The following is a 25,327-nucleotide window of genomic DNA, read 5'->3' on the forward strand; positions in this document are numbered from 1 at the left end:
GAGGTAGGCAAAGAAATTAATGTTTACAGAATACCTGCGCTATAAATGACTACCAAGGAAATTAATGTGCAGCTGTAGGTAGTTTATGATCTGTCGTATAAGCGACCATGTTACTCAAAGAACTAGTCTCTGTAAACTATGTCTAATAAGTTTCACTGCATTGGAACGTCTATCTCCCCTAGGATATTCCTGCAATTATACTGTGACAAGGATATCGAAATAAATACCTAATTAGCTAATCGAAGCCAGCTTAAATATCAATACACGTATGATTCTATATTTTTACTCATACAAAATTGTTCGATAACTAGCAATCGTAGAGCGAGCATCCTAAAAGGGTACGTGGTTCCAACAGCCTTGAATACGAATGATATCATGGCGCTCCTATGGTTGAAGATATTTATTTTTCGAGAAATCTTATTGTATAAATTAATAAGAAAAACGCAAAATTTTTTTATTTGAAGCCAAGGTAATTTGCAGTTTCAACGTTCTGTGGCAAATAATCAAGTATTCGATAGGAGGACTAAGAATATTATGGGAACAAGAATAATTTCGAAAAATACCTTACGTAAAGTGAAATTATAAATATAAATTAAAGTAGTAAATATAATAATGAGTAGAAAGCGCAGAAATGATTAACAAATAAATTTACGTAAAAAGTAGTATTTTATAGTTCTAATTTTACCAATATAGAATCTATTATACGAAATTGTCAATGCGTTATATTTATAATAAAAAAATATATATATATGTATATAAAGTTTGAAAATGTTATATGTGGAGTCACAAAGAAAGGCACTTTAATGATTTAAAAAATCTGTACACTGCACGGAATCAAGTATTTGGCTAAATAAAGGCCATGCAGAGGCAAAGAGCTCCATGCGATTTCGGTGACCTGAAAAATCCTGACAGATCTTGTACAAGAATTTTCCTATGGCCAAATCAGAGACCAAATCTTGGTCTATGGCATAACAACTGTTTAAATCCATGTTGCCCATTTTGGAAAATAAGCTATTTAAGAAAAGGAGCAAAAGTTTGAACATTCATATTTATGAATAAGTCACTACTGCGAATGTTTCCTTCGTACAGAGAACTACGGAGAAAAGCCGCATAAAACAGAGAAATTGACTTCAGTAAAGGGTTAGCTTCTTTCGACAGTTAGCTGCATTCAGTGTCAGCTTCCAGCAGAAAGTGCTTCTTGATCGACCTAACATCTTTGAGGAAAGCTTAATAGGTTAAGCAGTTATACCGTTCCTTTAATTAAATATCCTTCATTACTTTATTGCTAAAGAACCATTTGTGACTCTATTTTCCACAAATTAGTCTTTTAAATCCTTTATAGAGTTGTAAAGGAGATACATTATTATTACAGTCCTCAATAACCAGTAGCTTTCGATATTCAATCGCTTTAAATGGAATATTTTAAGGTATGCTAAGCGTTTGTTTTGGCTTAGCTGTATGTATTTGCAGATATTTTTTTATGTCCGATACTCTGAGAGTACTATCCGGAAGGTGAGTAATTATTCGATACTAAATACACAAGCTAGCTAATGCCAGACAAAGAACGCTCCGGAATTGAGTACCGGTTACGTTCATACTATTACGGCAGTGTGTCATGGTGCACCGTCTAGCTAACCAGGCGCAAAATATGGGTTTATGAACGATTTATGACGTAAATCTTATAATTCGGTTAAGAGCTTCATAAAGATGTTTGCATACATGGTTAGAAAAAAGTGGATGTTCAACATCGATCTATGAAGGCGTCTCCAACACCTTGTCTAAGTGGCATTTTTAAAGCTGCTATTTCAGTTTCAATTCGGTTGAGTTCAACATGGAAAAGCATACATTTTGGCCTGTTCGAAGGCCTGAAAAAGTAGGCTCATTTGTAGATAAACCTGTTTGAGCTGCAAGAATCTTTTTCTGAACGTTTATATTATACACCTTTTTTTCTTTCAATTTTTTTTTTAATTTTATTTATGTTATGGATTGATGGAATTGCTTGTATGCAATACATATTTGATATTTTATTTTATATACTGCAGTTATCTGCGTTTTTTTTAGTGGGATGAGAACGTAGTATATTTTGCAATTCTTACTCTACGCGTCTACTATACTCTCATGTAGGGTAAAATCAATAATTTATAAATTCGTTTTTTAGCTATTTCTATATCGATATTATGAATAAGTTGTTAACTTAATCTCGTTACGTCTAACTATCGTTGCTGCCAAAGAAAAGCATAAGAGATAATAGTGAACAATAGGCTGCCCTGAAAGTGCTGTTTCTGTGGAACTGTCACTATAGCACAGCACGGGCTTCAAGAACAAGTACAAATAAACACTAAGCACGCTTCGACTGGTCCCCATAGTGGTAACATATTCGCTTGCTAATCTTGGGGACGTTGTGTAGGTCTGGATTCGAACCCGGCAGGATGCTGGCTTCTTCTACGCTGTAGACTCTTACTCATACCTAACCAGCCACAAATAAAGACATAGGATTTTTGATACTGACTTTTCCTTAGGAGGTAAAATTACTTTATTTCGATATTTTACCTTCGCCGATAGCTAATCTTTATTGTACACTTGTATCGCTTTCTAATACTGGCAGCTGTGTCAATTGTTCACAGTGTCATCTGAAGGTAACCTAGCCAGGACCCAAAAGTTTCTAAATATTCTGAAGCAAAGCCCGGTAAGAAAAAGTATTTGGCAGAAAAAGCTACTAACAATAACCTGCATTTTTCAACCCTTGGCGAAAATGTCGAGGCTGGTACGGGAAGGTCTCAGCCATGAACTAAGAGATAGCTATGGCAATGTATGCCAAAGAGCAGAAAAGGCTGGTTTAGTTCACTGCATCTGTTAGAGTTTTGGATGAAAGATCGTAGCAACACAGGCTACAGAAATACGGAGACGCAAGATGAGGTAGAGCTGTTCAATTTAAATTTTCATCTAATTCCTTTCAGTATCACAAAAGTTTTTTTCGTGGAGTTTTCAGATAACCTGGGTCCGAGTGGTTACTTTCAGTGGTTTTTGATGCTAGGAAAGTTCTGAAGATATTGCTTGAGCGTGTTTTAGTTCCCACGGTCATTAATCTAAAATGGGTTACTCTAAGTTCCCAGTTTTTCACCAACACTCTTCCAGCACATACACATCTTTAAAGTGTTTGCTAGTAACACAACTAGAACTTGTGATATATTCAAATGAAGCACTTGAATTGCTAAGTTTCTTAAGAGCGCTTGGTATATTACATATTGTCAATTTGAGGTTAAATCCTATATGACAACAGTTCATTTCATTATCTAAGGACTCAAATACGGCCACGTTCCATAACTGCTCAATTTCCGATGATTTCAAACGGATGTACAGGATACAACTGTATCAAAGCGTCGTATCGGGTGCGTAACAAACGCCCATCGCTAATGGGTCCAGCTCTCACAATGACTTCAGAAATAATGGAGTAGATATTCCTCCTGAATTCGAAGAACTGCTCGGTCGCATCGATATTTTAAGAACGAGGTTGTAGTAAGCAAATGCACAGGGCCTGTATTCAGGTATCGAAGTTTTTGCCGAAGTTTTTTAAGTACAGATTAAATTATATGTTTTTTTTTTGTTCTTCTAAGTAGGACTTCCCAAATATAGTCTACTTCGGTCTAACTATTCGATGACATTTTGTCTCGTGTAATTTTCGCGTATTGTCAAGTATTGACAAGTAATACTTTAACTAACAAAGTATAATTTATTGGATTTAACGGTGTTCCACTGTTTAGAACTATCGTTTTTGAGCTCCACATTCTTTTAAGTACGCTCTCTTTTTATCGGGTACCTTTGAAACTGGCTTCAAAACTAGCGACCATAGGAAGCTCTTCTTAGAACTAATAGAAAAATTTAATTCTCATGCGTTACCTAGAGAATTCATTCACAGACCTTCTGTGCGGTCAGAACCCACGCGGCTTGAGATGAGGGTACAGCCAGGCGTAATATAAACATGCGATAATAAACTGGTAAGAGAATGTGTGTGTACAGTGCCCAAAAATGGATTTTGAAAGTAAGTAAGGCAACAATGTCTGCTCCTTTGCATTATTCTGTGCTTCCCTTGTGATATTTCACCCTTTTAACATTACTACCTTGTACTAGTGATTGCTTCGAAGGTCTGAATCCTAGCGGATATTGGGGCGGTCAGATAGCAGATAACTAGTTCGATTGGAACATGGCTACAATAAAACTTTTGTCAGGAATAATGGACTCCAATAAGCGCAGCTAACTGTAAGTATACATGCAGTGGCATCGTGACCTGCAAAGCCCCCCCCCCCCCCGGGGGTAATACAAGCAGTTAATTAAGACCAACAAAAAAAATAACAATAATACTTTGATTTTAGTTTGCCTATACACAGCTCAAAGACGAAATCGTTCGGCTAGATGAAGGCTCTAGTCGGGTGTACACTCTGATTGACGGTTTAAATAATTCTCGATAAGCTCATTTATTTGTGCTTATAGTGGAACTCTGGAAGTGCGTTTCGCGTATGGCGAAAGGCTTCCTTCATGTCCTGGACTTGGAAGACATGCTATCATTCCTGATGTACGTGTCATGTGTGCTTCATGTACATAATGGAAAGAGATTAAACTACTCAGTGCCAGCCAAAGTCTTGTACTTTGTGTTATCTTGTTACACGTTCGCCGTAAAGAGACGCCTCATACTGAGAACACGCTTGGCATCAAGCTGATTGATAAAAATGTTTGCCAAAAAACCAATAAATACGCTGGTTCGGAAAGCACCAACGGTTTTTCTGCTCAACGAAGCTCAGCATGTTAGAAATGATTGCTGGCCGCTTCATTGCTAAAGAAATTAACAGTTATTTTGATTAAGATGTATTATACTTTTTCTGACCGTAATATACTTTTCTTCTATGTGGACTTATTGCTATCGTCGTCGTCGTCGATCAACTATTCTAAATTTCCTGGGATGCAGTTCACACGGAGGCGGACGGGGACATTGACGTCGAGAAAGATAAAGAAAGCGTCAAATTCAGTAAGACGATGGATACTGTTGAGGCTATCGTGACGCAGCTTATTGAAAAGCAACGCCTCAAGAACGCTATGATAGTCAAAACGCATGAGTGTCCCTGTGATTCAACCACCAAGACGCCGACGCCTAAAGGGCCTGCTCTGTCACCTCCACAAACGGAGTCTACGACCGTGGTGCAGGTATGAACCTATTAAAAATGAAGTGGTCCTTTTTTTTGTACACCCAGTCCAATCAACTCGCTTCCCCAAATCTCTCTGAGTGCTACGTATTCATTCAACTGCTGTTATCACCAATACGTTCTTTACTTTATTACCAATACATGCTTTTTACAGTAACAATGACAGATGTAAATAACACACAATGTAAGAGTACGCTTTTTCAAATATCTTTCTTGAATAAAAAAAAATTCAGGCGACCGTCGTCACGGGCCAAGCGCAGACGATTACTACTGGGCTGAATCCATTTGTCACACAAATTACAAATTCGATAAATGGGAGCATCACTGATGGTGGACTCAACGCAACGCTAAACGCTGCCACACAAAATAAGAAGAACTGCGGCCATACGGTTCATAGAATCATCTCGCCAAAAAGTGGCCAGCTTTTGACGTCATCCGTCATCAGTAGTTCGGTGTCATCTTCGACGCAGCTTGCCAAGCCTGACCTTGCCGTGGGTCATCAAGGTTCGACTCCCAGTGCAGCAAGACCGAACCCTACCGGGTTAGCGACTTCGACAACTACCGGAGCCGGAGGTGGTTCTAGCGGTGGCCCCAGCAATGCGGCACAAACCACCCCACCGAATCGTTCGGCCAGCGTCCTGCTGGCCCCCTGCCGGCCTTTGAATGGAGACGTGTCTCGTCCGAGTTTCATTCTCAATCTGTCACAGCTTCAAGGCGGTGGCGGGCTGCTGATACTTAACAGTCTCAATGGAACAGCGTCCACTACGTCCGGCCTCTCGAGTGCGTCAGTCACCCCCGTAACTTTGTTGTGCGGTGGCAACGGCAGCGGCAGTAGTAGCAGTAGCGGTGTAAACAATCCTAACACCACGCAATCACAACAGCAACCGCAGGCCCAGCAGCAATCTGTACAGTCCGGGGCAATTGCATCAACATCTGCTCAGCCGGCTGTGACTACTGTCGTATCGTTGTCTCAAAACACGTCTTCGCCCATAGTGACGACGCCAATCGTGCGTGCAGCTGCGGCCATTTTGGGGAATTCAGGCAGTAGTGCCAAGGCCAGCACGTTCGGTCCAAGTGGAGCCGCGCAGGATCCGCAAGGGTCCTCGACGCCGTCTGGTGGGCTCTCCGACCCGTCCGTGCCATGCTCCGTATCATCATCAGTACCTGATTCAATTAGCAGCAAACCGGTGGTCACGCCACAGAGGGTGATCCATGTCAAACGAGAGAGAGTAAGTAAACGTACTACAACTTTTTCGGATGGAAACATATCATTTTTTCGAACTACTCGATTCGATTATACTGGAAGTTATTTCTAGTACAAAGGGAAGGGCAGAACCAAAAGGGATATTTAGAATGGTGGTGGCTCTATTAATGATTGATATGATAAGGGTGAAAGGACAATTCCGATACCGTCTTGTTAGTGTCCTATAAAAACTATCCATCCGAAGTTTAACCGCATCTCCTGGATGATTTCATAATCAGAAAGGGAAAATACTTCTGTGAAGATATAGACCCATGAGCATCTAACTACTTCTTTGTTAATAAACATACCCTTAATATACCCTTAATAAATAATAAATACCTAGTATAATACCAAAATACCCTTAATAGAACTATTCGAAAATGATTTTCAACAAAAAAAAAGTTAAAATTTTATATTTATTAAACTAAGGAAAGTATAAAACCTGGTTTCATTTGAAACAGACTATTTCGATTTTATTGAAAATTATTAGAAATGAATTATATAAGTTTTTTTTTTCAAAATAAGTGCGTTAAAAAAATTATAAATTTTGAAAAAATCGAGTGGCTAGAAAAAGAAGCTCGAAATAATCAAAACGCTGTTGTCTCAATGTTTAGGTGATACTGAAAGCAGAATCACCCGATTCCGCGTCGTTGGTTGTCGAGGTTAAGCCAAGCTCTCCTACAAATGATGAAGAAGTGCTGATGCAGGTGGATGAACAAGCCGAAACGGGTCAGCGAAAGGGAGATTGGACCCAAAGTTTGCAGGGCGCGTTAGGCCTCCTTGGCGTTCAAGCCCACATGCGGAGCCCACTGAAGGGTCTCGGCCCACCTTCACCAGCCGACCTGCGTCCAACGTCTGCGAGCCTGACAGGTCACGCCGTCATCAACCAACGAGTACAAAGTCACTGTGGTCAAGTTCTCCAGGTGAAGTCCGAGGGAGCGGTTACATCTAAGGATGACACGCACATACTCCTCAAGAGCGAACTAAAGACCGAACCGCCGGAGGTTTCAGACCCTGTTACCAGCACACCAAACATATCTGTTGATATTCCACACTCAAGTTCGGCACACCTAGGTACTTACGAATGCCACACACCTTTGAGATTGCAAAAAACTGCATTTATGCCCCTGTGGATATCAGGCCCCAAACATTTCGAAGCTCTTGAACAATATGGAACGTACTCTGAATTCGTCGTAGCCTTTCGTGACCTCTGAATATGATTTGCTTTAGTACATGATAATAAAGAAAAAGTCTTGCAGAAAAGACCTTTATCAAGCTCGAATTGTATAATGGAAGTTTATGAATGCATGTCTTTCCCATTAGATTTTAAAATGTAACCGTCTTGATGATTTGTTAACCGATTCATATCTCGTTATTATCTAAGGAGGATCTACGTCGCCTAACGAAGTTTTGGTATGCGATCTAAATGCGATGGATTTTATCGAGCATGACATCAATGGAGCTGATGAAGAAGTGTTCAACTTGGACGCCTTCGACATGCTGACTGACCTTCCAAACTGGGATGATTTCAACGTGAACGCCGACATGCCCGGTGGAACACACTCTGCACAGGTATGAACTACGGTACCCATCCGTGCACTTTCTTGTACTCCAGTCAATGCAACAAGTTAGACTGACGTCATCAGAACTAATCGCTTATGGTGGCTGTAGTGATACAGAAATAACACGAAATATATATAGGTATACAAATTATCACACTTGTCAGCTGTATGGAGGAAGGTTTCATCGTATCGAATATATTGCATGTTAGAACTATTTCAATATCCGTGATTGTGAGCCAGCCACGAGAGTTACTCGTATGGGCGCACCACCGCATAAGCAAGGTCAACTTGTTTCAGTGTCTGTACATTTCGGCGCTGCTGATCCACCACTTTATTTACGCGATCGCATCTTCTTAATAGTACCGATACGTTCCAAGCTAAAACTTCCAGCGTAGGTCTAAACGAAATAAATGTTTGAGTAATGTGTTTTGAAGTTAACCTCGGTCTTTTTGTCGAATGGACGATCCGGCAGGGTTCGGCGTCTTCTCCTACGGCGTCTCCCGTGAAGAGCGTGGTTCCTGCTATCGCATCTGCGGGACCTGTGGCTCCGGCAGATTCCGTCAACATTGCAGAAACCGGCAACTTTCGGGTTGCTGGTGGAGCCGACATCACTGATTATTCTCCAGATTGGGCCTACACCGAGGGCGGTGTCAAGGTGCTCATCACTGGGCCTTGGTTCCAGGCCAACAGGTTGGCGACAATCAAGTATATAGGACATATTTGTTCCAACTAGTTTAGATTCAATTGATGTACGTACTGATGAAGAGCCGACACTGAGTGTTTGCAATCGCTCATACGATTCACTATGTTGTAAAATAGACACCTGCGAATCTGCGTGCGGCGGGCGCCTTAAATACTGAGTCACCACAGTGGTGTTATCTTGATGGCCTATGAACGTCTTCATTTCGCTAAAGATTGATTGTCTTAGAGCAGTACATTGTCCGCGAATTGTAGCAGATGTATTCTTGCTTGATCTCACTATCTTCAAATTGGTTCGACCTTGGGGCTCGTATAGTTCGCTAAAGTTTATTTGACTTTAATGAAATACGTAAGCAAAAATCATATGATCACTGTGAGCTTTCAAAGGGTCAGTTTCTGGAGAATCGTTTTTCTATATTGATCCGAGTTTCGGCTATTTGGTCACTCTGCGTGTTTGGTTAGCTGCTTAAACGATTTAAGTGTGACCCTATAAAAATATAGACAGCCCAAATATACGGACACTGGCCTGAGAAAGATATACGAGGCTATATCGGGTCGAGGTACAACGACCCGGCTAAGGTGCCTCATGTATTAAGTTATATCTTTACTGTTTGAAACGTATACGTTCTCTATTAATCAAATAACACTGCACTAGATTTAGCATAAAATCATCACGGAGAAATCACTCGGCTCCCTAACGCCAGAAGACCACAATATGGTGATACCTCCGAAGCTACCAGTGGGCTTGTATCGCGTCTTTAATGGACCACTCGTGTGCCGTAAGCTTTCTTATTGGCCAAAATTTCGAATAGTGAATAGTCTGTCGTTTTCAGCCCCGACTTGCTATAGCCTGTATGGATTATAATGGACAAATATGCATACGAGACCTGCTACAGAAAAGCGGGCCGCATATGAGGTACTTCCCTGTAAATAACTGAGTCCGCGTTTTCTATTCGAAGCATCTGTCATATGGACATCAGTCGTTTTTCGTACGAGAGCTACATGTATTATCCAGTTTTTACAATGACAATTTAGCACATTTTCGAAACCACTAATGAGATTAAAAAAGTACACTTATATCATTTGTAACTTCAACTGAGGCCGTCGTCCCGCCTAAAAGCGGACCGCACGACCATGGCAGTCCTCTAGATAATTGAAAATTACTCAATTGGCTTTGTCGAAGCACAGCTTCCAAAGGTGATCTGAGCCGCTGATAGAAGAGGAACGAAACCTATTTCAACACATAACGATATTTCGGCTGGACTTGATGAGCTCGGCGTAAAAAACGACGTTTAGACGTATGAGCTTTGCCGGCCTAGAGAGAACGGATTTTCACTAATGTGTGTTGTGCTTTTTTTTTTCTCGTAACTTTTTTATGCTTTCAGTTTACTTGACCTTGTCTGTTTCCCTATTATTGTATTCACTCGTAAGCCAATTGGTTACTGCTAAATAACGTTAATGTGTTTTAGAAAAAAAAATGATAGAAAAATGATCGAGAAATCAGCTCACTATTGTTATTTCCTAGCAATATAGTAGTATTTGTGTGCGAGCTTCAAGGGACTTATCTTGCTATCTAAGCGACGTTTAGTTTGTTCTGTTTGTGTTTTGCACTAACGACCCGATATGGCTCCCTTTTATCCTCGCTGTTCTATGTGTTGCTATTGTCAACGGTAACAACTCGAATATTGTACAGTATGAGCCAGTACTCAATTCTATTCGATGGGATCGGCGTGCCAACAACGTTAGTACAGAGCGGAGTTCTGCGTTGTTTCTGCCCGGCACACGAACCGGGCCTTGTCTCGCTACAAGTCGCCGCGGACGGTTTTGTCATCTCGAACTCGGTCAGCTTTGAGTACCGGTTTGTATCCGATCTGTTTAGCAAACCTATTACTTTCTCAGAAAATCTATTTCGGAGCTCCTATCGATGAATGTCAACTTGATGGATAATCGACAGTGGCTCATCATATCCTCGTGCATCTCCTCCAAGAATGAAAATCATCGGCATTAACAGAAATAAACATTGTTGTTTTTTTTTTTTAAGTAAGACTTTGTGTACACAACATTACCACGAGAAAAAAGCCGCATTTTTAAACCGGATTTACTTTAATACAGTGGCAGTGAGGCGTCGCAAGTGGCAACTTTGAATGATCATCTCTTTGTTTTTCCTGTCCAATGGATACTGTCTGTACTCGTTATTTGCTCCGCTGCTTAGGGACAACACAAAACTGACGACCGAGGCCGAACAAAAAGCCAGGAAAGGATTTTCTGTCGAGGAAGCGGCTCTCAAATTCTCGTTACTCGAGCGTCTAGAAAACGTGGAGACCCGGTTAGGGTCTAGCCAGGCCAATCTCCGAGGGCCTCCCACTAACAAGGACCATCACAGCAGCGGGACCCTCGCACTCGGTGAGCACTACTTTTACTACGCCTTTTGACAATCTATAATACCTGAATTAACTACTCCTACTCACAGAGCTTGATTTCAGAACCAAAGTCGAATCAAATGTCTTCTATACAAAATGAGTACCAATAACAAAAACTATATTAATTGCATTATTCGTATGTGGTTAAAGAATGCTTTTTTAAAAATAAGATCGAGTGCTTTGTGACCGTCATCCATGTGGCCATCCAAGCGGATGGCTATTGCACTACTTCCGGGATCTAGTGCTCATAATAGAACCATCTATATAAAACCCACAATACCGAGAGAAAGATTAATCTATTGGACAAGAATAACTAGTAGCAATAGCCATCCGCTCCCCATATTAACTGTGAAGTTATCGAAAACCATATGCATTCTGGCTAGATGCTTGTTAAGTGAACATAAGCTAGTTAGAACCTATAGATGTTGCAAATGCCTCTGTAAATTTTACCGTCGTTTCCTGTGCTTGAAAGAGTTTGCTTTTATTTGTAGAAGTAACCAAATTCTACTATAATGCTATTGCAATTTTTGTGCTTTCCATTTTTGTTTAAACCTGTTTCGTCAGCCTTATCAGACAAACAGCGGTCATTTGAGGAACGTATGATTCTTATGTGTGCGGAGCTTTCACAAATGCAGTGGCCGCGAAATCTTCAAATCGCGGGATCCCAGACAACCTGGCCTGGAAAACTTGGCGAGGTTGGAGAGCATTCAACACCTATTCCTGCCCAACTCATACCGAAAACAACGGCTCACAACGACCTCACGCTGTTACACCTTGTGTCTGCTCTAGGGTAAGCGTCTCTTTGTACGTATTATGCAAATGAGTAAACAGTTCCATTCTCCTATACGGTCAGGAGAGGTTTTGCTAGACGTACTTGGGATTTCTGCAACCCTCATGGGAAACGCCAGGATAATTACAACAGCGCGTTGTACTCTCTAATAGCTTTTCCTTTTGGCATGATCCACCAACGCCTGATCCTGCATTGGCAATGTGACAGCATATAGGTTGTTCGTTTTTGTAATGGCATCGCTCTTGACAAATAGGTATTAGTCACTTGGACGAAACGAAACGTATTATTCAATAGCTGTTCATTTTACCCAAAAAAAAAACTTGATATTTCTTTTTTTTAATGACTCGGATAGAGGTGAGACGCGGAGCAGGGGGCCCGTAAACGTCTCTGCAACATGCCAGAACGATGATGGTGATTTTTACGGCGCTTCGTCTGCCCTCCATACCTCATCCGTGACGATGCCATATACCTAATTGATGCATTGCACATACTTATTTACGTTTGGTATCCTTCTAACACATCTCCTAAACGATCTCTAACTGTATACGGATTCGACTAAATTAACAAAAGTTAGTTAATGATTGACACCCAATCGAAATTTCTATGTAAACTGATGGTCCTTGTTAGTCACATAATATCGCTCCTTCGACCGTAAGTGGAAATAAATTTCTGCCCTATCATACTCTGACTTTCTAGCCTCCACAATAGGCAAACGTTTACCCTCTTTCCTATCGATGTTCCTTTACAAAGCAGAGCCTATCGTAAAGCGTGGAAATAACACCTTCTTTAAATCTCTTTCCTGATTTATAGATACAGCAAGTTAATGTCCACTTTGCTTCGTTGGCGAACGGACAACCCGTCATGGCTCCTTGAGGTCGAATTGGATGGATTGTCAAGAGATTCGTTAGGCAATACGCCATTGCACTGGGCGTGTGCCCGAGGCCAGCTAGAAATTGTTCGCCAATTAGAGACACTACGAACGGGGGCCGCCTCAATTGTAAATGTGGCTGGGGCAAGACCAGCAGATTGCGCCAGAGACCATGGACATTTTAACATCGCAAATCGTTTTTCAATCGACGATAGTGGATTGAGTAAATTTGACGCCTTTGGAAACAATGATAACCACGACTCGGTCAACATTACTCACTGCAATGATAACAGGTATCTAGGAGATGCCGAACGTTCCAAGCCATCTAGCCGAACACTTTCGGAGCGTCTTCTATGCATAGATTTATGTTAGACGTACTTTAACAAATACAATTTCCCTTGTTTAGCAAATCAGTATACGAATATTGCTTACGGGTAACGGGTTTCATACCTAGGCGTTTGCTGCGGTAACTGGCACTTTCTAACTGCGATACCCTACTAAGGTGCATATTTTTCTCTATCCCGCTGTTCTGCGTTCGATACGTATTTTCTCACTCCTTCGGGCCACTTTTAATCTAGTAAAATTGTGTACTGCTTTGCCGTTCTTGCGCTATTGGCGTCTATCTTCTGGCAGTTATCGATACGGGCGTCGACTCAGTGAACATGCTCCTGGGCCATTACGCAAAACAGTCAGCCGTGGGTCGACCGGTGGAGGCGGGACACTGTGTTCGATATTGGCTGAATCCGCTCGGTCTTCAGTGGACAGCGGTATGTGCGACCTTGGGATGAATGTGCCTGCTCGCATCAACAGTACCCATACAGATAGTAACAACGATATCGCTTCTTTGGATACGACGGGTAAGGGTTCAGCTTTAAAAGACCAAATTTTTACAAATCTATACGCTCATGTGTCAATTCGTTAATGCAGCTGATGATAGAGTTTGCCTCGTCTCGTCTTTTTTACAATTACGTTCGAATTGAAAACAAGCGGAACGTAATAACGCTCTGTAGATTTTCCTTCTGGCAAAAAAAAAAATTCAAATTTTTTGAAGTTTCCTGTTTGCAGCTTAAGTTAGTTTCCCTCCTTCGGATTCGTGAAACCGCTGCGGCTACATTATTTTAGTTAATATTATCACCTTGTATTACATTTCTCTTGGCTACACTCGGCGACGTTCTCTCCGTATAGATTTAGATGTATGGTATCTCTATGTGTACTTGATAGGTTTTTTGCATGGATCCGTTGTCGTGCATACGTTGCACGCCTTTTGCTGCCCACGAAAGCGTTGATCCCGTCTAGTGATTTGCATACGATGAAAAACAGTCAATCATTGACGGATGTACCGTTTATGAACGACGACTTGTTTGTTTATCTTCTAGTAGTCTCTGTAGATACCTCAGAGAAGCCTGGCAGGAGATGATAACAGCAGCCAAACGAGATTTTCCACAAATGTGATAACATAATTTCGATACGGCTAGATTGCTGAAGCCTTTAAGTCAATTTTCTGTCAACTTTCTGTCATCGACAGCTTCGTGCTACAGGAAACATTTATGATGCTTTGCTACCAGGTTTCTAGGCCTAGCAGGGAGGATATCGAAGACTTAAAAAAAGGGCTAAATGTTAGCATTGGCTCATTATTTAAGCAAAACCCGCGCACGGAAGCCTGTGGCAGCGTTTTCTTCAACTTTCGCCACTTTAGGCGGTCTGAGGCAAAGGTTTAGTAATTTTTCCTTTTCTAAACCTAGTCTTGAGGCCACAGACTGCTGCAACTTTCCAATATTGTTTATATTCTGGAATTTTTTTTGTCCTTAACTGATTCCGGCTTTTTCGTGATTATAATTTGTACTGGAAAAATCTTGTTGAATCGTCCCTTTCACAGAGTTTTTTCGCACGCAAAGAATCGCCACGAGAACGAACAAGTAAATGTGTCACACGACTTTGTTGATTTTGCCGTCTATCGACTGCAATTGCTATGTCGGGTCAATTGGATTTCCCTTGTTTTGAGGGTACATGATCATCGTATGAAGGTTGAAGTGGATCGTGCCAGCTCGGAGAGTCATTCCAATCAGCGATTCAAGCTCGACCTTGAAATGTCCTGTATTTCCGTTCTAGTCATTCAGAACCATGTACTAACTACTTAATACATTGTTCCAAATATACTAGTAAGACTTACGGTAGCCAAAGTAGTAGATTCAATCTTCGGAGGTGTCCTCGTTTCGAAAACACTCAGAGAGCGCCATAATCCGTGCTTTCCATAGAATGTTTTTTTTAGCTTAGAGTTTGGCGAGTGAGTGATAAAACGGTGGAAATATATATAGTATCGTTCATTGCTACGAATCTAGAAAGCTAAAAAAAAAAAAAAAGAAAATTAGCTGCTGTTACAAGTAAGCGGCCTGAATCGTCCGATAAATGTCGTTCACCATCTAAATGATATGCTGAACATACAATAACAAATATTAGATAAATGCAAGTTTTCACCTGAAGCTATGGCATCCTCACGTATGTTTATAGTCCCATCATTTTTTTTCTTAGCTCGTTTCGTTGGTGCTAACTAACCACTCTAAAAGCTCGAACACGGTAGTTAAAATTGGGTTTTGCCACCATCCTGACCCAATCCACTATCCCCTTATGGCCAGTGCAATAACAGCCGTTTTCTGTTACCCAGCGGATATAACGGTGCATGGACTTTCATTACGGCCGATGTTACCTTAACTTCATATGCGTATTGATATTTGTAACTCATGTGTATATGTGCACGCTCGAGACACGCCTTAATGGTCCCTGGCAAACATTACATTGTTGAGGCTGGCCGAGTGGCGGCGCCTCTGATCGAGTGGCCATGCCACCCCGCTTAGTTTCAAGGTAAGGCACTTCCATCAGAGAAGCCGCCTCTCGATCTCACCGCGCCATCGTCACCGCCAAAAATCCCGTGGCTGACACCAGCACATCGCGCATCAGGGCACCGTTTTACTTATCACTACGTCGCACCAAAACGGTTGGTCACCTTCAGAACTTCATGCCGCTCACGGCAACACAGAGCCCCAGAAGGCCTGTTTCTTAAGAAGGTAATATCGACTACATGTACGTTACGCCAACAGCTTCAAACAGCTACTTCTGATGCGACTGGCTGGAAAGCTCACTGTTATCGAACGATCCTTATCACTGCAATCCACTATCGACAATTCCAGCGATCTGCTTGACTACCAAAGGCTCGAACTCCCTCTAGAAAAATCCGCCACCGGCGAAGATTTATTCTTGGACTGTTTTAATTAAACCACCGTCTCCCAAACCCTGATCAGTTAGTTACCTCAACCTCCCATGAGCCCTCAAACCCCCTGGACTATCTAACACCATTTGACTGAATGAGAGTTGTCCGCCACAGGCTGTTATCACCAATTGGCATTGCACGTTTTACCAGTTTCAGTATATAATAGCTAGAGTAAAAACTCAAAATACACCGTATGTTTTTGAAATTTTCTTATCTGTTTATAGTAATAAAATAACATACCCACATAACGGACTTATTTATGACACAAATCCCAGTTTTCCAACTGAGCTAGTTGCTCACTAGCCAATACATTGATCAGCCGCCGACCAACGCTGCTATGGTACTGAGTTCGGAGGGGGAGTTATACTACGAACGTTATATGTCAAAGGTGTGGCTAAGACAACGTACTTAAACGACCAGATATATGAGCGATAGTAAGCTACCTTTCTTTTATGCAGGCCGCTCGATTTCGGCAAGGAACTTGTTGCGTCCTTGACAATTTTGTCCTATTTTGGTCATGGGCTAATTCGCAGTAGCGGATTGCGCAAATTAGAAGTGCTGTCCAGCAATGCCTAGCATGGACTCACGCTTCCTTTACTTTTGTTGCTGATTGACACTCCTTCTTTTCCAAATATTTGCTACTGCTTCGACCTTTGGTGCCATTAGTTGGTCGATGTATTGTCAGCAAGACGCTTCTAATCGAGATGCCGTATTATGCCTATTTTTGATACGCTGTGATATTTTGATTTACGATTTTTAGCACGTTTTACGTTCCGTTTCATAGCACGACATTGTTTAGGATTTGACCTTTAAATAGTTGCAATAGGATGCTCCTTTTTGATCCTTGATATTGGCTGTGTGATCAATGTATTTCTCCTGTTTCACACCCATGAATCTACACTGTACTCTAGAAATAGTTCCTTGTTGGCCTTGGCCGAAAAGTTAACGCGGCCTTTGACCCCTTGATAAATTATGCAATTTAGTGTCTGACTTCTAGGAATGTTCATAAAATTTGTCTTGTCATAAAACTTGGTGTTTTTGAGTCTGATTTGTTCTCTTATGGTATCTGGCGCATTGGTTGCTTTGCAGACTCATCGTCTACAAGCCCGTTCGTTGATGTTGTAGGGGTTTCCGATGAGGAACTAGACTCCGTTCCACTTCAGCCCACATCGATCTCTATGGGTGCGCTTTCATTAACATGCGCTCGCTTCCATACGTTATTTAGGCTTGTTACATGCATATTCATTAGAGATTATTACGAGGCCATATACCGTAATCGATCTTGTACACTGTACATTCATAATATTCTGCTGAAAACTAACCTTCATTGAAAAAAATTAACAGTGGATCAATACTTTTCTTGCGTTCAGAATTGATCGTAGGCTATATACGCAGATAATTTAAAACGCATACGCCTTTAGGCCAACTATCTCTTCTGTATATCTATCTCTAGCTTCGTCCCGGGAGTGCCTTCAAGGTCTGGGTGGAGCCGTCGAACAGGTAGAGGAGCGACGCGTTCTCACCTTGGCTGAACAGATTATCGCGGCACTGCCTGCTAGAATTAAGGGTAAAGACACTGAAAGAAAATTGTTTTACTATGAGAATTGTTAAATAAGGCGGCGCTTGATACACTCGGAGAGAATACGTTCATATTCAAATGGCAAATAGCTGCGTAGGTAAAGCTAACACCGTATGAACTCAGATAAAAAAAAATAGGCGTTCACTATCTTCTGTACTTCAGTGTATTTGTGTATATTTCTATTACATATTTATTAATATGATTACATATCTGTATGCGCAAATCTATTTAAATTAATTTTTATAACTAGTGTGCATATGAACACCGTATGCACACTGATGATTGTGTATATATATATATATATATATATATATATATATATATATATATATATATATTGTCGTATTGGATTTTTTAGGAAGTCTACGAAACGGTCCTGATGAAGGTAGTAGCGGTGCTCTAAATACTCACTTGAACTCACCAATGCTGGGCAATTCCCGACACAACCCGAGCATGTCACATCCCTCGCGTCTTATTGATGATGACCTATCTGATCTCCCTGGTGACGGGATGCATTTCGATCTCAGTGGTGCCAACCCTGCAACACATAGCTACCGGTAAGAGTACAGGCACTTTATCAGACACAGTCAACAATTGTGGCGTACATGGGAGGTAAATACACAAGTGCACACTGAGACTTTCATTGTATCATATATTAGATAACCTGAATCGCGTTTTGGACTACGTTGTTTCGCCGATATTTACTATTAATTGGAACAATGCCACCATTACACACGTATAGCTTTAGGAATCATTCTTCGAACGACGGCACCACTGCCGATTGGTTGTCTAACATCAAAGATCTGACGCAATGTTGGGTCAATACGTCGTTCCTCTTGTCGTTCCTCTTACGTTTCTTTCGCAGGTATTGTGCAGAATCCGGTGAAACGCCCCCTTCATGTCCATCTTCGCCATCGTCGTCGTCATTTGGGTTTGTCGCAGATCATTCGCGCTCGCCTCCGCCTACTACCGCCGATTTCTGCGAGTTTTTCAAGGCACTGAAATGACACGGTCACAATAAACAATCTTATAGAGCTTTTCGTTTTGCACACGGGCAGTTACGATTAAACGTTGGAAGTAGTAACGGAGTAAGAATTGCTGATCTTAGAAACCGGAGTGTTCCCGAGTAGAATTCGCGAGAAAAAACAAACTGATCACTGAAAGTGTACGATTATCGACTTTTTGCCTATTATTATAAAGTGTATTGTTATTTGAGCAGGCGTCCGGTCGCGGTGTCATGGAGCGCGACTTCTCTCGACTCACTCTATCAGACGCTGAACAACGCGAACTATACGAGGCCGCGAAGATCATTCAGAAGGCCTATAGATCGTATAAGGGACGCAAAAGGGAACGCCAGGAAGCCGATAAAGAACGCGGCGCTGCCGTCCTCATTCAAAACTATTATAGGTACGCCATATTGTGCGATAATTTGATACAACTGTTTCGTTAACACGCCAATTGGTCATTCGGTGACAGCTGGAATCTTTGGAAAAGACGAACGTCAAACGTGACACGTGTTTTTTCCTACAATATATTTTTTTCCGAAAAATATGTGAAAAATTAAGTTTTGGCCTTGATAGTCTTCAAGCATTTGGACACACAGACTGCCTACACAGGCGGACCTTCAGCTGACCCTATTTTATACACACCGTAACCTTTGACGAATCGAAGGGATGTGTATTCGACAGACCAAATTGGATTCCAGACCATTATAGTACACTGAGTGCTCCGCGATAAGACCTCCCACAATTCCGGTAGTACTGGAAGCAGCAAACCACCTAATTGAGAATAGGAACTACATGTACGAACAATTAACAGATGCACGAGTCTCTAAGTTCAAGTACGCCTCTTAAACATATGCACGTACTTACAATTGATTTGTTCCAATGTGTAGGCGATACAAGCAATACATGTATTACAAACAATTAAACGGTGAACATCCCGAAAGGGAATCCATCGGAAGTGGTAGTTGGACGGAGCACAGTAAACGCTTCAAAAAGGACGATGCTCCGACTGTAGGAAGTAGCCTGCTTGGCGGTGAAATCGTCGGGGGTGAAAGGGGCGGCTTTGATATTCGCGGCACGCTACGCGAATCGGCTCCGTTATCGCGTCGAATCTGTTCCCAACGACGACAGCATCAAGCGGCTCGCAAAATCCAGCAGTTCATGCGTCAATCCAAAAATATCAAGTAGGTCAAAACAACAGTAGCATCAAGCAAAAGATTCATATCTATATATAAGAAAAATATGAAGACGCTCCCTTAATAGCACGATGCTAATGTCATACAGTCTCTGCTAAATCCTATTTAACAGATGCCAACTGATTCTTTCTAATGAGAATGTTTTTGTTTGTTTCTTGCAACACAGCGTATGGAACTATATTCCTAATAAAGTGGTACGTTTTCTGATATACATATATATATATATATAGGATATCCCAAATCAATATAGTACGTAGTAATAGCGACGCTTAGCAAACTCAGTATATATCAACTGCCGATGTACAAGACATTGCAATAGGGACGCTCCATGGACATCTATTTATTTTTGATCGTATGTCTTCTGGTCCTGCCGTATCGTAGTGTAAAATAATGCGTGCTAACACTCCTGTGTGATCATAGTAGCGATGTTGGCCTAAACATACTTACCTGCGCCGGATGAATCTATTAGGTATACGTATAATACATTTAAAAAAAACTGGCGCTTGTAAAACGTGTGCGTTGCTACAGGTTGCCGAACGCCCGTGTCTGAGCTGTAGACGTCGTGATGGGCCAGTTGGAACTGGGGGGCATTGTCGAGTCCATTTAAAAGCCGCTCTCCGACCCTCCCGAAAAACAGCAGGTGGACAGTCCTCAAGTGGTCGCACTCGACAGTGTTCTGGGGAACGTACTGCTTGAGCAGCGGGATCGATGACAACACCGAACGTCTGTATCTTTCATCTTTGAGGTGTTCAGTTTTCTACCGTCGCTGCAGAGGACAACGTTACACAAAAGAAGGACGGCCGGAGTCTGTTCAGAAACTAGCGCCCCGTAGGGACTTTATCGATTCGATTGGGGCCTCTTCCCATCTGGGGAAAGAGCGTTCTCCACTGTAATCTATTTGTTGATTTACTTAACTAGTATAACGGCTGATAAGTACACGATGGCCTAGCGTTGCCGCTATCGCAGTCGTGCCTGCAGCTACAGCTGACCGGGTGTCTAACCCATTGTAATACTGATTTGTTGCTGAATCTGTATGTATGAAGGGAGCCTGTCTCGTGCGTGTGCGTTCCGTGTAGAGGAGGATCCGCACGTCGAAACCATCCGCGTGATTTCTTTGTTCGTTTTCATTATTATTTATACACCAGTAACTACAAAGATACATACACATAAATGCATACGTAGTGCTCACTCAGTCATCTACTCATATCGATGCTACCTGGAACAGTCCGATTTGTAGTGCGCTACCTGAAGTCAAGAGTTGGAGAGGCGAACCCTTCGGACGGCCGTAGAAGAAACTACACATATAATCTTTGAAAGATGACTGATCACATCCACTAGCTAGCGGTAACAATAGTACGACAGATAGATATCATTATATTCATCGATAACAGAAAGGACAACAATAGTAAAAATTGACAATATACGCCACTAGTTAATACAATTGTAATAGTAATAACAATGGCGCAGGTAAGAATGCTGTACATGCATTCTTACGACACGCTTGTAGTGTGGTTAGGCTCACCAGGATAGAAAAGGTATCGTGTCGAGCCAACTCAAGGCTGTTGTCCTATTTGACAGGATATACAGCAAGCTCTCGAGCAATTTTCCAATGAGCACTTGCGCCATATAGAACACTGAACAGAAGCCTAACAGAAGGAGCTCCGGCCGACTGGATATCCGTTGTTAACTGCCGGGCTTGCTTGCCAAGACAATCCTCGATCCGAAGCTGCCGCGTTTCGCTGCCTTGCGACCTATTACGGACCGCTAGAACGTAACTGGACGATAAATATTGTAGAAGGTAGCAGGCTCGACGCTTCTGGTGTGTCGCTAACCCTTCATGCGGGCATGGGAGACCCACAGGAACGACATACCATTGTCATTATTATTATTATAGACGTAAGTATAATAGTTATATACAATACAAGATAAAAACCTACTTTAGCCTCGTTACCTAAGTGGCTAAGTTTTCCTCAGCTGGCATTGGCAGAGACGTGCCTGTTTGTTGTGTTTTATATGATTATTGGTGACGATGGAGATTATTGAGATAGAGAGCTTACAACAATATTACACTAATACTGATAATAATAATAATTAGTATACAAACAACGTGGGTGATGAGACATTCTGAAGATTTTTCGTGATCTTTTTAGCAGCTATCCGGCGGTACCTCGCTGTCTTTTACCTTAACAATAATCATAATAAGAAGAAGACTAATAACGATCGCGGATGGCGAAAGCACGTAGTTTTATCAGATCATAGGAAAATATGCGATATTAAGAGACTTATGTACTACAACGGACACACGGATTTTTCTTTTGGTGATATTATGACCCTAGAATGATAAAGAGATGCCCATTATTATAGGTAGTAATAGCTGAAACAGAGGTACCACATAGAGACCGAAGAGCTGAAGGTGATGGCCAAGTAGCTCAGGCTGGTTTTGCAAGGGCCGTAGGTGGTTAAACTATTATTACTACTAATAATAGCGACCTCACAAAAAAAAGAGACGACTTTGAAAAAGCGCTGATGTTAATTACGATAAGAAATTGGTCATAAATCGGTTATTTTCTAACAGCTGATGATCAATGCAAGAAGACGAACTCCCTGGGCAGCCTAATTTACAAGATCCTCAAAGTGTCGTCCTTCTACGTCAGGAAAGACCCGCAACGTGGTCAATGCCCAGATCTGAAAAAACAACAACAACACCAGCATCCGAAAATTATTTCGCGATTACCTGTCGCGTGACAGCGGCATAACTACAGTGCGCTGAGTACTTAACCTCTATACTCCAACCTTTTAGCAAAATGCGGGCCTTTGGCTTGGCCTATTACTGTTTCTTTTTTTTTTACCGTACCGTTTACCTGGTAGCACGCAATACATATGTTCGTAAGTGGTGCAGTAACCACAAAAGTGGGCACCAATCAATGGAGTATTGTCCCAGCGGTCTTTCGCTGCAGGCCCAAAAACGGCTGATCCGTGCGCATGAGCAAACCAGACTAGTCTCGTACGATTTTTCTTCTTCTCCACGCCTGCCTGCTGATATTGTGGTATATATATATACATATATATATATATATATATATATATATATAATAACTGTATACAGTAATGAAACCCTTAACTTTGGCTCTTTTCTTCTCGTCAATTATAGATATATATACAGACACGCACACACACACACACACACACACACACACACACACACACAGAGACAAACACATATATATACACGAATTGAATATATATATACATGAACGACGATGATTCTTGCGTGATGAGTAAGAATTTGACGATATGTTGGCACTCTACTATGATCATTTTGAACAGACCCGTCAAAGTTGTTAGCAAAGACGATCCAGGACAAGATTAGCAGACATGATCAAGGGCGTTATGTTACATAAACAAATAAACAGAAAGATAGGAAATTAACAGACGACGAAAATGACGGTCAAAAGTAAGCAACAAACAAACCAGATTGGCAAACTGGTTCTTCTCTGGTAACGCTATTAAACAACGACTAGAATAATAGCAATATTGGCGATGACCGATCCGAGTAGAAGAACAACATAAGAATAATAACGGTAAACAAAGCAAAACAATACGGATACATAATACTTACTGTATAGTTATGAAGAGTAAGTTTAAATAGCCGAGTTATGTAGTACAAACGACTTTTGTATGATGTGTATTTAGTCCCTTTTGAGCTTTCGCATTCACTCTCTTCCCCTAAAAGATGGAACTAAAACCCAAACAAACACGCAAACACTGTGGTATTGAAATGAAAGATGACAGCGCAACAACAGAGAGATGCTCGAAAGAAAAGAAGACCTAACGCTGAGCGTTGAGTGTCCGCTTAAAGAAACATGAATGCAACTCGTCTGCAATACAATAATTATTTATGTTATAGCGATGATATATGGCGTGAGTATGGCGTGTGTGGTTCCTTAAGGACGGGCAGCAAACAAGTCAGGATTCATAATTTAGGATCGATTCAGATAAAGGAGCACTAGCATTAAACGCTGCACTTTGACCCTTAATATCATTGGTGAAATTGCTAAAATTACTTATTGAAAGCAAACCTCTAGTGATCAGGTGGGTGATATCGGGGACCGGCAGGGGTGGGTCTTGTTCTAACGGTAAATATCCGGGTCAGATTTGAAATACTCCTGAGCCATGATAGACGTTAGAACCGCGCCTACTGAAGAGATAAGCCACGGTTAAAAATGTCCCGAATTTAAAGCTGGACGGCAAAAGTGTGGGCAAAATAAGCAGGTATGACAGCAGCTGACGGCAATAGTCAGCTGTGTATTCACAACTGGAGCTCTTGAAATAATTATATGATTATAGGTATTGAACACTATGTACGAAGTTCAATAGCGTCAAAGGTTGAGGCGGCTGTGAAAGAACAATGGACGTTTTCAGCGTTTACTAGCTAGCAATGTCTTAGAGAAATACGACAGTAGTTTGTGTTTCCAAAGTAACGTTCTACAAATACATCAGATTCAAATTAGGGAATCTGTCGAGTGGAATTAGAGCCCATCATGGTTGAAATACTTCCTGCCGGAGTAAAATAATATGTTAGACCTGCGCATTTTGCTTCTCAGTCCCCAGTCTGCCAGCTACAAGCAACAAGAATAGCCGGCTGATCATACCCGATCTGTTACTGATACTTCGTGAAATCAAAAACATCAAGCATTGATATTTACTTAACGGCAATGGTTTCCGCCTGGCAATACGTTGTCGTCAGGCTATCCTTCCTATATTTTACCCTAGTATTTTAGCCTAACCTTCGGTGTTCTCGACAAAACAACCGCAGTACGGCATATGTATTAGTGTTTTTCGTCTTTGTCAAGCAATCACTTCTTCGATTGATCGCTTGACAAAGTTGGTCTGACAATTTCTCGCAAAATGAAATCGCTCCAATCCGGATAGGAAAGACATTGAACGCATGGGCCTCGAATCCCTCAGGATGTCGCAGCTGACCATCGCGGTCTAGCAGATTCAAGACACAGATCCATGCCAGGCATCTATCAGCCTACCCCGAACGTTAATGTTTTTACAGCTGTAGTCGAACGTAACAGTCAGTTAGAACAAAAAAAAAACTGCAATTCAGAAAAAAAACAAAGTACAATAATAAAAAGCGACGTAAAATCACCAAAAAAATTACAAAACAAAAACCAACCGTGCATTACCAGTGCTTCGAAGCTGGAGTGTCCAGTCAAAGGCTCCATGACCTCCAGTCGGGTGTCCGTCGAGGTACTTGGGACGTAGCCATCTGCGTGTAACTTGTAACTACGTGGTCAGTGTGTAGTGATGTTGCATTGTTCTTAGCTGCTCCAGATGTTCTCACCGCTGCCGGCAGAAGATGTTGTATTTGTAGTAGGGTGAAGTGGAAGCAAATTATGGACAAAAACACCAAAAAAATACCATCCATAAGCCTCAAGCAAGGGAATTACCATTTACCCGTAATTTATAGCTACCAAGAGATTTAGAAAAACTAGACGAT

General features: G+C 41.5%; 1 protein-coding gene and 1 long non-coding RNA gene across 5 annotated transcripts in view; one reads left to right on the forward strand and one right to left on the reverse strand.

Moving 5' to 3' along the window:
* Camta (Calmodulin-binding transcription activator) overlaps positions 1 to 21,351 on the forward strand; it is a 223,923-nt gene extending 202,572 nt beyond the window's left edge. For 3 of the 4 annotated variants that reach the window (XM_022811596.2, XM_086992295.1, XM_086992297.1), the window contains 18 exons: positions 4,961 to 5,196; positions 5,429 to 6,424; positions 7,053 to 7,512; positions 7,823 to 8,010; positions 8,473 to 8,690; positions 10,393 to 10,557; positions 10,912 to 11,102; positions 11,684 to 11,909; positions 12,720 to 13,070; positions 13,411 to 13,634; positions 17,132 to 17,224; positions 17,496 to 17,609; positions 17,980 to 18,178; positions 18,487 to 18,616; positions 18,841 to 19,028; positions 19,516 to 19,809; positions 19,988 to 20,015; positions 20,350 to 21,351. In XM_022811596.2, coding sequence (XP_022667331.1) covers positions 4,961 to 5,196; positions 5,429 to 6,424; positions 7,053 to 7,512; positions 7,823 to 8,010; positions 8,473 to 8,690; positions 10,393 to 10,557; positions 10,912 to 11,102; positions 11,684 to 11,909; positions 12,720 to 13,070; positions 13,411 to 13,634; positions 17,132 to 17,224; positions 17,496 to 17,609; positions 17,980 to 18,178; positions 18,487 to 18,616; positions 18,841 to 19,028; positions 19,516 to 19,809; positions 19,988 to 20,015; positions 20,350 to 20,517 — 4,469 coding nt within the window. In that variant the 3' untranslated portion in view covers positions 20,518 to 21,351. The remainder of the gene's footprint in view (positions 1 to 4,960; positions 5,197 to 5,428; positions 6,425 to 7,052; positions 7,513 to 7,822; positions 8,011 to 8,472; positions 8,691 to 10,392; positions 10,558 to 10,911; positions 11,103 to 11,683; positions 11,910 to 12,719; positions 13,071 to 13,410; positions 13,635 to 17,131; positions 17,225 to 17,495; positions 17,610 to 17,979; positions 18,179 to 18,486; positions 18,617 to 18,840; positions 19,029 to 19,515; positions 19,810 to 19,987; positions 20,016 to 20,349) is intronic. The other variant, XM_086992296.1, reaches the window with a different exon arrangement.
* Positions 16,228 to 25,155, reverse strand: LOC111252930 (uncharacterized). The gene is made up of 5 exons (XR_015329783.1): positions 25,014 to 25,155; positions 21,344 to 22,506; positions 18,474 to 18,619; positions 18,043 to 18,159; positions 16,228 to 17,618 (listed from the first exon to the last, which is right to left on the reverse strand). It is a non-coding gene; the product is annotated as an uncharacterized LOC111252930 (long non-coding RNA).
* Between the last annotated feature and the right edge of the window lie 172 nt (positions 25,156 to 25,327).

The sequence above is a fragment of the Varroa destructor genome, unplaced genomic scaffold, assembly GCF_002443255.2.
Source record: "Varroa destructor unplaced genomic scaffold, Vdes_3.0 BEIS01000006.1, whole genome shotgun sequence".
NCBI classification, from domain to species: Eukaryota; Metazoa; Arthropoda; class Arachnida; order Mesostigmata; family Varroidae; genus Varroa; species Varroa destructor.